Source organism: Tauraco erythrolophus, chromosome 6 (genome assembly GCF_009769465.1).
Source record: "Tauraco erythrolophus isolate bTauEry1 chromosome 6, bTauEry1.pri, whole genome shotgun sequence".
Classification (NCBI taxonomy): domain Eukaryota; kingdom Metazoa; phylum Chordata; class Aves; order Musophagiformes; family Musophagidae; genus Tauraco; species Tauraco erythrolophus.
The window spans coordinates 12,038,020-12,050,068 of NC_141470.1; the positions used below are offsets into that span (position 1 = coordinate 12,038,020).

The following is a 12,049-nucleotide window of genomic DNA, read 5'->3' on the forward strand; positions in this document are numbered from 1 at the left end:
TGGGTGTCTGTGAACAGGGAAAACCCTAGAATAGTTTCCTAATGCTATCTTCAGGAAACTCATTTGTTCAGATTTGAGCTTTTTGTGTGATCTAGTTGAGATACATTGAAAGATTTTACTCACTTGGAAAGTGCAACATAAGACAAACCACTAAACCCGTTAAACTGCAGAGTGAACTGCTTGGGCAGATTTAAAACTGTAGTTCCTTCTGGATTCCCCAGAGTGTATCTGCGCTCTTCCTTAATTTGTCCTCTTCCTCAGGTTTTAGGATCATCTTCACTACATCGGTGATGCCAGTATTGCCCAGTACACAAGGAACACTTAGGAAGACATCATCTTTTATTCCATGCATGCCCTGAAAAGTAGGTAAGGATAGTTAGCCTAAATTTGTGTATGTCTATGTATTATAGAATATCCTATCAGGAAAACTCAACTAAATTTAGTTGAAATTAAGCTCTAAAGTTATCACTCTTCAGAATTCTTCCAAGGTTTTTAGGTCTCAGTAAGACAAAAGTTAGCAAAAAGGAGCTGCTCACCTTAACAATTGTAGAGATCGGGTGCACTCTTCTCAAATTCTTCATAATAGTTTCAGCTAAATCTGCCACAGAAAGGCCAATAGCCCATGACGTGTACCCTTTCAGTTTGATGACCTCGTAGGCACTACAGAGGCAAAGTTACTCATGAAAAAACAAGTAGCATCAACTGAAATATTTAAAGTTTGTAAGGAGGGCTTTTAGAGGTGCCTTAACCAATTTGGAGACATCAGAAGCTTGACTGATTTGCTGACAGGACTGAAACGAACTCAGCAGTGAAGAACTGCATTTGCATTTTACACTACTCCTCACAGTTACACTGGAAACTTGGTAGTTAAAGCACTTCCCTAATTTGAAGTTCACTAAGCATGAAAAATGAAGTCTGCCAAATCTACATTGCTCCTTAAAATGGTACTTCAAGCCTATTACATCTGCATCTTGACATTTGTTTTGGGATACTATGGTATTTGTGAAACCACATATGGGTACTGCAGTTCAGAGATGCTATAGCCCTTCATCATTTGGTCTTACATTGAAAAAAAAATATTAAAAAAAAAATCAGTATTTACCTCTCCACCACCTGCTTATGGACCTCCTTCCAGTGTTCCTTGTCTGCATCAGTTCCCAGTTCTGGATGAAGTGCCTTCAGGGAGACACCAGCAACATTCACTCCACTCCAGACAGGTACTGAGAGTTGCACAGAGATTAATTACCTCACCAGATTAAGAATCTCCCCAACCACAAGAAAAATTAGTGTTGTCCTCCTCAGATTAACAGTTAACATAGGATGTAGTTGGATTAATCTGCAACACCTGTGTCACTGTGATTTAGATGCAACTTTAAATATACTATGACCCTGTAAGGCCAATCTAAATCATGGGCTAAGAACTTAGGAGTGTATAAACATCTTTCTTTATACATGCTGTCACAAGGTTTGACTACACCTTTATTAAAGCAAAACACTTAAGCAACATGAACTAAAATGACAGTAACTCTGTATTTTGCAAAGATTTCTCAAATAAGAGTTGATTCCAAATTAGTCCTCCTGAGTGTCAGGAAGCAGACAGTACTGCTCTGGTGCTGCTAGAGAAATTACAGGTAAAGTAAGGAGAAAGTTGCTCTTTCTCCTGTTCTCTACCACTTGCCTCTGCACTTCAATTCCTATATGTACTTCTTGAGGTGACCAAGAGATGCCAATAAGGACAACCGACTACCAGTAGATCGAATGCAGATGAGTCCCTTGCAGAGAACTTTACCCTCTTGCTTCTTCAGGGTTGGGTTGTTTGGGGTTTTTTTTGACAGAGTTATGGGAACAACTTAGCCTAGGAATCTTTAGCCTCCTCAAGTTACAGTAATGACCTTTTCCAAGCAGAGAAACTCAGGTCAAATATAGATCATCTAGGGTTACTATATGCAGCAGAAGACTTAAATTCTTGAAGTGCTGCAGTGCAAAGGTTTTTAAGCAATGTTTTGCTGTAGCTTTTGAAGCTGTTTCTTGCAAACAAACTGCCAGAAAGAGTTCTGTGTTAAGAGCCAGCCACGTTTCACCCTTACCACTGGAATCTCCGTGCTCTCCAACGATCCATCCATGACAGCTCAGAGGATGGATGCCCAGTCTTTCTCCCATGAGGTGGCGGAAACGGGCAGAGTCCAGATTGCAGCCACTACCAATAACACGGTGTTTAGGAAAGCCACTGATCTTCCAGGCCACGTAAGTCAAAATATCCACTGTAAGTAGAACAGGGAGGATAACAAGTGCCACCATGAGCAGTCTGATAACTAGGCTAGAATCTTCCGTTCATCTGTAAGGATTTTATCTGCATGCTCGTTACATGGAATAGAGCACAAAGTAATGCCCTTTGCCAGGCCCTGCAGTGGGCTGACACAAAGACTGTTTCAAAGGCAGAATTGAGAGGCTGTTTATGCTATGCATGCAATTACCAGTGCAATTACCAGTTTGTGTGTCCTGTGCTAAGGATCACTTAAAAGGCAACTTGGTTTATTTCTCGGAGGACCAGCTTGCTGAGTGTGGAGAGGGAAGACTACGCTTCTTGCTATGTGGTTCTGTGGCACAAGTATTTTCTAAAAGCCTATGCTTGGTCACATTAACACTGCCTTACTGAAGAAAACACTATTCTCTAAAACAAATCCTCTTATTAAGGCAACAAAAGACAAACCTGGGTTTGAGACAATAAGCAGCTTGCAGTCAGGACTGTATTTAACAACATTGGGAATGATGAACTTGAAGATATTCACGTTGCGCTGGACCAAGTTAAGGCGGCTCTCTCCTTCTTGCTGACGGGCACCAGCAGTGACAATGACCAGCTTGGAGTGTGCAGTCACACTGTAATCTGCAGACAAAAGGCAGTGTCAGACACGACCTCTTTCTACACATGGTTCAGAACAGGCTCAGTTCCATTGAGTATCGATATCTAAAATTCTCAAGTTTCAGGGTGCAGAAATTCTCCTGGTAATTGTTACCTTAGACTTTGCTTCTATGGAAAGTTAAATTTTCTTTTAAGACTGTGGCTCATTGCCACAAGTGGCAACCTTAAAGACATGTAAAAGTCTTAACATGTAGAATGTGGGTAGTGGTATTCCATAGTTCTCAGGAACAGAAAGGTACAGGAGTAGCTGTTGGGATAGCATCCAGTGCAAGTACTGTGTAGAAGAGGAAGAAGGCTCCGCCCTTGTAACCTTACTACCTGTGGACACTGGAGCTGCTTAACTAAGGTACGCAATGGCCAGCATTTGCCCTAGTCAGGTTGCCACTAAACTTAAAGACATCTATAGCTAAAAAGTAAGCAGTAATGCATTCAGGGGCTAACCACCTGTGAAATAAAATTCTCAAAGATGCAGGAGTACTTAAGGAATTCATCTTTCTGCACTGAGTGATGAACTCTGAAACAAAGGATTTCTAGTTGGACTGTCCTTAACATGTATATGAGACAATGTCAGCTGACTAATATTTCTGTAGGAACAGAAAATTAAATGAGCTTTCCTCCTAAGAACTAGGATGACAGGCTAAGTACTAGACTTGGATGACCAGTTTGAGATCTGAAGTGGCTATCTCCATTTGGAAATAATGAGCACATTAGGGCCAATACTTGCCTTTGCCAGAGACGATCTTTGGTGTTCTAAGGAAGAGGCTGCCATGCTGGAGATCTAGCATTTCTCCTCTGAGCTTGTCCTCCACAACATCAACAAGAGCAAGTTCATCAGCTAGGTCCTACGAGAGAATAAGATTAAATACTAAGTTTATCACCTCTTCAAGCAAAGTACCCAATTCGTAAACTCTGAAGTTACAATTATTTTAAAAGCAGTCATCTGTTGAAGCAATTTTGCTCATCTGTAACACTTTACTTGTCCAAGTAGGTCCAAGCAGCATACTTAAATTAGTCTCCTGCGATATCCACTTTGTTGAGTTAGTTTGTTAGCTTTGTACTTTTCATATCCACATTCTATGTGGAACAGTAGAATTTAGCAGGACCAGTGATGAAGAATAGTTTTACAGCTGTTTGTAAACAACCTATTTTACAGTTAAGAAAAGCAAGCCTGGTGTTAACCACAGCATTTTCAATATAATAGTGCAATGCAGAGGACAAGTTATTCAGAGTGTCTAGGACAATTTTTTCCAATCCACATTGCAAAGAATTAGTCCATCACGCACTCTGCTTCAGACAAAATGACTCCTCAGTTCTTAATCATTTTTGGATGTTTGGAGTATTAGAGGACTGCTACTTCGAAGGGAGCCTAAAAGTCATTTAAAGATAAATGCAACTCTTAATGGAGCTCTTAAGTCAAAATGGTACATAAGGCATGTTCAGTCTCATACTGGCATCAGCTTGGTTGACAAGAATTACAGCTATTTGTCCTCTGTCAATAGCCTGATGATTGCTGCTTCACTTCAGGCCCAAACAAAGGAACATACAACCAAAAGTTCAGCTTGTGTGCTAGCCCAATTAGTCTAATAAGGGAGATTACTTTTTGCCTCTCTTTTAGGAAGGACTCAGGTAGTAACAACTGTGCTGCTTCATCCCACTTACCTTCATCAGGATGCTGATAGCACAGGCCATTCCCACTGCACCCACACCAACCACACTGATCTTACTGTGGGCATGACTCTGCTCCTGTTTGTGGACACTGTGGATGAGCTGATCCTTGAGAGACATGATGTACTGATGAAAGGAAAACAACAGATTATTTCTCCAGGCTTTGGAGGTTTTACTGACACCAGAATATTTGTATCAAGCAAGACAGATTTTATTCCAGAATAAGAAAATGGATATAAATCACATGCCTGAAACATCTAGTATTTGCTGCCTCTATGCAGCAAAATGATTGAAAAACTGAATTATTGATGACAATGCACTGTTTAAACTCACTGTAGCTTTCCCTCAAATACAGCCTGAAAACCATTGATTACATAGCTGGATAGCACTCTAGCAGCATTAGCAGAATGTTCTCAATGATCATCCATATTATATTTAGCTACAGGAAGCCATTTTAGTACTTCTGAGCACAGCATGGTCTAGCAGTCTCCATTCTACTGCCTTGAAAAACTGGTTCTCTGTGCCCTGAAGCTTTTCCAGAGCTGAATTTGTACACCACTTAGGCAAGCCCTTCTTGAGCACGGTGTGATCCTCAAAGTCAACTTTATGGATTCGTTTAAAAGTGAAACTGCATAGTTTTGCATTAAAATGTCTAGAGTCTGGTGTCACCATCTCTTCCACCCTCAGTTTTTTAGCTCCTAGCTGCACAGCAGCCTGGTTACACGGGTTCTATCCTGCCACAGCTACACTGCGTGCTGAAAGGCCATGATGGTGATGGAGTACTTTCACCCCAGGGTCCCTGCAGAAGCCGAGACCATGCTTTCCCAGGGCAGCACAGCTTCTGCCTTGCCTGAAGAGCCCCAGGCAGGAGGAGTACGGACACAGCGTGACTCTAAAGCCAGTGCTGAACCCAACAGGCGGCAACTTGTTCAGAGCAGCCAAGACCAGGCAGCGTCAGCAGAGCAAGTAAGGACTCCGAGTTTGGGGCAGGGAGGAGGAGGAGGAGGAGAGACAGGAAGCCGGCAGTGCCCATATTTAGGAAAAGTTAACCAAGATTCGTCAGTCTTTGTTTGCAGAACCCTTGTGCCGCGCGTCCCTGTACGATGCGCTCCGTCTCCACGTGCCAAGTTCTCCCTTGGCACTACCAGCACTTCAACGCGTGGAGGTGATGAAGAGCACCACTCAAGCGTTTCTCAAGTTACACTTAACACCCCAAAACCCTCTGTTCTGAGAGCGCCATTCCCCCGAAAGAAACAGGTTAGGGCAGAGCCGGCAGGTGAGGTGGTACCTTAATGCTCCACTTCAAACGCAGCCCTGAGCCCATCCTCACAGCCCTTCGCAGGGTCACTTCCAGCACCATTCCCAACAGGCAGGTCCCTGGGGCCACATACGCTTTTACCGCCGATTAGGGGGAAGGGAATTTATTCACTCCGGCTAAAGGGAAGGGGGAGGGGGAAGATGGCGAGGCAATACACCAGCTTCAAGGTTGGGCGTGGGGTGGGGTGGCGTGTGGCAATCACGGCGGTTCCACAAGGCCGCCGAGCAGGGCGTGGTGCCTCACCACACCGCAGCCAAGGCGGCACCGGGATGAAGTCCAGGGTTGTACCCGGTAGCCCCGGAGGCGCGGGGGATACTCGGTCGAGCAGGCAGCGCCGAGCGGACTCCGTCCGCTCGGCGCTGCCTGCTCGACCGAGTATCCCGAGGGGCTGGAGGCGTCTGCTTCCCTCCCTCTCCCCACAGCTTCCCTCCCTCTCCCCGCGAAGCCGATCGCACCTACCGAACGTCCTCACCCGAGCGCGGCGGCGGCTGCGGAGGCGGGCGGGGGGAAGCGGCCGCCGCCTTAAGTAGACGCCGTGCGGCTGACGTGCGGCGGGCGGGCCGCCATGGTGGGGACGTGCGCGCCGACACGTCGAGGTGGAGAGGAGGCGGGGGGGGAGGGAAGAAGAAGTCGTATCGGGTCGGTGTAGGAGTTGGGGGTGGACAGGGGGGTGTGAGGCGAGCGGACGGTAACTTTCGGCCCGTTCACGGGCTGTTCTGGCAGCGGCTCCGCGTCGCGCCGGCGGTGAACCGGCATCCTGGCAGGAGGAGCCGCGCCGTCGGGGAAGATTTCCCCTTTTCTGTTGTTAACCGGGATGGGTGAAAGTCATCTAACACGTTAGGGTGCGCTGCAGCAAGCGGGGCCGGCTCCGGAGGGTTGGGGGGAGCTAACGGGGCTCCTGCCCCTGTAGATTTTTAAAAATTTTTTTGGTCAGGCATCCGGCTGTGGCGTTTACTTCCCCTTTCCGTGCGTTTACATATCCAGTTCCCACTCATTTGTTGTTTTGTTAAGTTACATAAGCTAAACCTTTTCAGTGTTGCGTGATGCAGACTGTGCTCTGGTCATTGGGACGTCCTTTCTGCAAGTCTCTTCCAGTTCGAATCCGTTTCTCTGGAGAGAGGCAGCTGTATGGACGGAGTGTTGCAGACAGTCGTCTGAGCCATGTCTCAAACAGGAACACTAATGTTTTCCTGTCATTACTGGAAATACCATGACTCAACTAACGCTTGTCTTTTTCACGGTCATGCCACGATGTTAGTTCCCTGTCACCCTGTGGTTGGTTAGTAAAGCCAAGTCCTTCTCTTCACTTACCTCTTGCTAGGATACTAACAAACAGAAAAAAAATATTTTTATCATTTCCTGGATGCTTGAAGTTTCAATTTTATATTACACTACAGGGTTGTCCCACAAAACTGGCTTTTAGTAAACCCATAATACATTTTATCCCTTTATCCATGGAATTTCATGTTTGTAGTTAAACTTTCCGTTGTAAGTTTTCCTGAATATCTGCACAGACATCAAAAGCAGAGGCCCAGACCACTTCCACCATGGCTCACTTCTTACATACTTGCTGTTCTCTGGTCCTGCGGTAATGCCTCCAAGTCTGTAAATTTACTTAAAATCTTTGCACCCGGATTTGTGGTTTACTGTGTGTGTCAGGATTCTGGGTTTGGTATTGTCTAGTTCCTCCAGTTGGAGCACAGTAGACTCTATGAATAGTTTTGCTCACCAGCTGGGTATGTTAATTTATTATCTTGTATCCATTTCTCCCTTCTACCCCTCGTCTTAGACATCCTCTCTTTACCCCATGAATTAACATGTTCACCCATAATGAAAATCAGGGAGGTATTCATTTAATCTTATGTGAGTAGCTAGGTTACCTTTATTTTCTCATTCTCATTTTATAGTGATCTTTTTTTCTTCTCCCTTTCTTTTTTTGTTTTTTTTGGTTTTTTTTTGTTTTTAATTTCCTGTAGCTGCGGTACGTTTGTGATGTTTGTCTTAGTTTCCTTTTGGGATTCTAACTCTAGCTGAATTTTGGCAATGTCTGTTTGCGTCTTCTAGGATGTACTTTTTGACGTGATTTGAGGTTAGATGAGGCTTTGAGCGACCTGATCTAGGAGAAGGTGTCCCAGCCCATGGCAGGAGAGGTGGAACTAGATGATCTTTAAGGTCCCTTCCAACCCTTTAGAATCATTTAGAACCCATTGAATCATTCAGTGATTACCTTGCCATGGCAGAAGGTCTTCCTTATTAATTAACACCTTTGTCTTCCTCTGCCCATGCCAGCCTTTCCATCTCTGTTTTGTCTGGGATGTCTTTTCTCTCTTCCAAAGTCACTTCATATAGTTTACCTCTTAGTCACTAGAGTTAGCCAATATACAAATGAGGAGAATATATGTTGTCGTGGAGGTCCTGATCTCTCCATAACCTCATCCCACTCCCAGTGCATGCAAACTTAAACCGTGGCCCTCAGGACATGCTAGACCACAGCAGATGGTGTGAAGATGGGTATATCTCATCACACATAAGGCTTGTACTCCTCTACCAAACTCTGCTTTACAACTGAAGGAATTTTCTGCTGCTGTTCAAGGCCTGCTAACGCCTTCTCGAAGACCATCTCAGTGATGATTCCCTTCTGCTCTGGTGATCTGATGGGAATGGTAGCCCAAAGCCTCATCAATTCTTTGACAGTCCATTGGCAAAAGAAGAGAAACAAAAAACACAGGTGCGAAAACATCTAAAAATGCTTGAAACATAGAATAAAGAGATTTGCATGAAACGAGCCAGAAAAATACAAAGTTTTAGTTCTCATTATAAAGACCAGCACTTCTACCAAATGCGGTTAAATAAAATGATCTATCAGTTGCAAACCTAGACGTGCTTTTTCCTTGCTGCTACTTGAGGAATGAGTGATGCTTGTGAGATATGTCATACCGGAGGAGACTGGTAGCTGAGGAAGGGAAAGTGTGGGTAGATGCTGAGTAGGCCTAACGCTGCATGAATGCAGAACACAAGGAAACGGTGTAACGTAGGTCTGTCGTTCTGCGTTATGCTGGGTTCGCTGAGCATCTTCTTCTATCAGAAGTCCGAAGGATGGATTAGAAAGTTTAGTTCTGCATCTCAGAAATCTGTATTTACAGTAGCTTTACATGAATGGGACTAAGCATCTCATCCGGAGTTTGGGTTCCAGACATCTGGCAGGACAGAAGATGAGCATTTGACAGGAATGCAGATCAAGAAGAAATATTTTCTCCCTATAAACATTTTTACTTCTGAAGAGTTTAAATGTAAGATAAGAGGTTTCTAAGACAAGATTGGCTGGGCAGATTAACGGGCATTTAAAAATATGTAATCAATGTAGAGCAAGTGGTATTTTACTAGTGTCTCAGTGAGTCCAAGGCTCCTAGGAGAAGAATGTTGGTATTATAGGATTGTTCTTACTCTGTGACTCAGACAAAACAAAATTGGACATGATTTTCAGAGTATCCAATAAAGTTCCAATAAAGTCTTTGCTTGCTTGCACTTGTGTTGCTTGTTACTGAGAACAGAACCAAGCCCAAACCTCTGTTATTTATAACATGAGATGTCATCTTGTCCTTAGCTGTCGGGTGCCTGTTTGGATACCAGAGGTCCTACCTTTAGTAGAGTAGGACAAAAGAAGCTAACTAGAATGTTTTGAAACTGTCCTGGTCCCAATGCGTCCTGGATGATGATCAGCACATCAGAAGCCTTTTTTTGTTAAAAACCAGCATCAGCTTTTAATATACCAGTCTTAATTCACCTGGATTACAAATCTGAGAAAGCGGCTGTGACTGCCAGATTTTTCCTTTTATGTGCCCTTTGTGATCTTAGTAGCAGCAGCAGATGCTCAGGAGGAAAGCAGTCATCTGGCATGATTGGCATTGATTTTCTGCCTCAGAGACCTCCAATCGGAGAAGGCTCACAACAACAAAAACAACAGAGTGAGCAAATTAAGGGCATTTTTCTTGCACTTGGAAGATGGAGGCCAGATCTATTTTGATTTCTTTTAAGTGATTGACTTTCATTGTAGGGATGGGGCTGACTTTCCTTAGTTGTATACGTAAGTTTTATTCTTCCTGTTCTTTTTTCACTGCTGTCTTTCATTGCAGTAGCAGGGGGTGGCATTCATAGAGTGATGGGAATATTTGAAATGTGACAGGGTCTCTCTGGGGAAGCTTGGCCCTTCCTCAGCCTGCTTGTCCTCTTTTCCATATTAGCTTTCACAGATTAAACATGAAAAATAAATCAATACAAGTTGCTGAATGTGGAAACATCTATATTTTTATTCTAGGAGTTGCCAGCAGAGCCTTTCCACTGGCCTCAGGTGGCATTTGATCAGGCTTTGGTCAATAACAGAAGGAAACGATGTCATGTTCTTATTAAACAATGTGTTTGTCTTTGAACTATGAGATACCGATTAAGTTTTTATCACAGAGGTAAAGTCCAGAGACAGTTACACAAGATGAGTTCAATGTGTGCGTCTTGCTATTTTCAAGTGTTAGTAAATTTCTCTCCATTTTGCTAACATGCAAGAGGTTTTACATGGTGATATTGAATTTCTGCACTTGCCGTTTGCTCAAGTCCTGGCTCATGACAGACGAAGTCAAATCTGATGGTGCCACTGGGGTGAATAGTGACACCAAACCACAACCTGCACGTATTTGCTGTATGAGCTACAGCTCAGCTGGTCGGTTAGCAGTAACCCAAAGCCACCATTGATACTGACCAGCCCTGCAAAGGTCAGTGGAGTCTCTCTGCTCTACCTGAAATTTGGGGTCTAATTTGTCCCTAAAAATCCTAAGTGTCATTCCCGGCATGATCAGTCCTGCTCTTGCTCTGACATCATCAAGAACTTTGCTTTCATATGATGTCAGTGTGTGAGGGAAAGACCTGGCACTAGACATAGCTACATCATGTTCCAGTCCTGTCTTTCCCTTTGATTTATTCTGAGGCCTGAACAACTTCATCCAGCTGTAATGCTTCATCCAGGCATCATTTTTCCTTTGCAAAATGAGAAGGGTCTTTATCTACCAACCTGATGGTGGTACTGTAGGGATTAGTTAATTATGAAACACTTAAGCTTTGTAAAGCAAAATGAAAATGGTTTACCTAAACCTTTACCTAAACCAGAGAGGCCTGGACCTCAAAAAGGAGTAGCTTGGCACCAAAAGCTTGGTATACTCTGCTAAATTTCAACATCAGAAAAGCTCCCAGAGCCAGAATTCTTGCAATTTCAAAATACTTATCAGGGTAAGATACAGGAAGTTGGTTTACACTCCATAAAAATCCATATTTTGTGTTCTTCGAATTTGGACAGTATAGCCACATCAAACCATTTTAACTGGTCTCCTAAGAAAACGAAAAGCTAAAAGATGAGGTTCACCTCAGCTTGCTCTAACAGGTATCTCTGCACATAACTGATTAGCCATAGTCGTTACACCTCCGGGTCCCTCTCCTTGGCTGCTTCCATGCACGCGTGTTATGGTAAGGATGCTGGTATTACAAGGATGCGGCACTTTTGCTGCTTTACACCCTCTCTTTCTTTGCACTGGCATTGTGGGGGTGGGGCTAGCTGACGTAATTCTCATTTCTGAGTATTTCTACATATGTGTTTCTACCACCTATTCTTAAATGTGCACCAGGGTACTATATATGGAGACCTATGTAAATAATTGTCAGTTGCTGAAGATCCCAGATTTCCACAATGCCCTTTTGTCAGATGTGGTTTTGATTGCAAAGTGTTTTCTAGCTGACGTGTTTCAATACACAGAACTCCCAAGTTACACCGGTTTTTCTTTTCCCTTTAAAGGTTGGTTATGTTTGCAACAGCAGCAATGGATTATGCATTCAGTATAAAGCTAGATAAAGCTGTATTTCTTGCGATGTTTTTCTCAATACAAAGTGAAAGAAAACTGTGTGTCTTGCAATAGCTTCCTAAATCATCACTCTAGGTAGCTGGACTAAGCAGAGTGCATGATTTTTGTTTTGCTTCTCTAAAGAAATTTACTCGCAGAAGCATGAGTCACTGTGCAGGATTCTCCAAGCCAAACCCATTCCCTTGATGCAACGCTGAGTATTTACTCATTTACTTAGGAACTGCAGGAAATGGGATGCTCAGATAA

At 43.6% G+C, this 12,049-nt stretch overlaps 1 protein-coding gene across 1 annotated transcript; it reads right to left on the minus strand.

Annotated features, from left to right (window-relative positions):
• Positions 1-146: 146 nt before the first annotated feature.
• Positions 147-5,905, minus strand: LOC104370603 (L-lactate dehydrogenase A chain). The gene is made up of 8 exons (XM_009983620.2): positions 5,874-5,905; positions 4,580-4,711; positions 3,645-3,762; positions 2,711-2,884; positions 2,088-2,261; positions 1,103-1,220; positions 537-660; positions 147-355 (listed from the first exon to the last, which is right to left on the minus strand). Exons 2-8 carry the CDS (start codon positions 4,703-4,705, stop codon positions 191-193), a joined length of 999 nt encoding a protein of 332 aa, XP_009981922.2. The 5' UTR covers positions 4,706-4,711; positions 5,874-5,905; the 3' UTR covers positions 147-190.
• Between the last annotated feature and the right edge of the window lie 6,144 nt (positions 5,906-12,049).

What these genes read in the sequence shown, in the direction of transcription:
- LOC104370603 (XM_009983620.2), bottom strand. Translation starts at nt 4,705, where the DNA reads ATGTCTCTCAAGGATCAGCTCATCCACAGTGTCCACAAACAGGAGCAG. An exon ending in GCTTATTGTCTCAAACCCAG is followed by an intron (nt 2,262 to 2,710) that starts GTTTGTCTTTTG and finishes TTCTACTTACAG; the next exon opens with TGGATATTTTGACTTACGTG. An exon ending in CGATCTCTACAATTGTTAAG is followed by an intron (nt 356 to 536) that starts GTGAGCAGCTCC and finishes CCTACTTTTCAG; the next exon opens with GGCATGCATGGAATAAAAGA.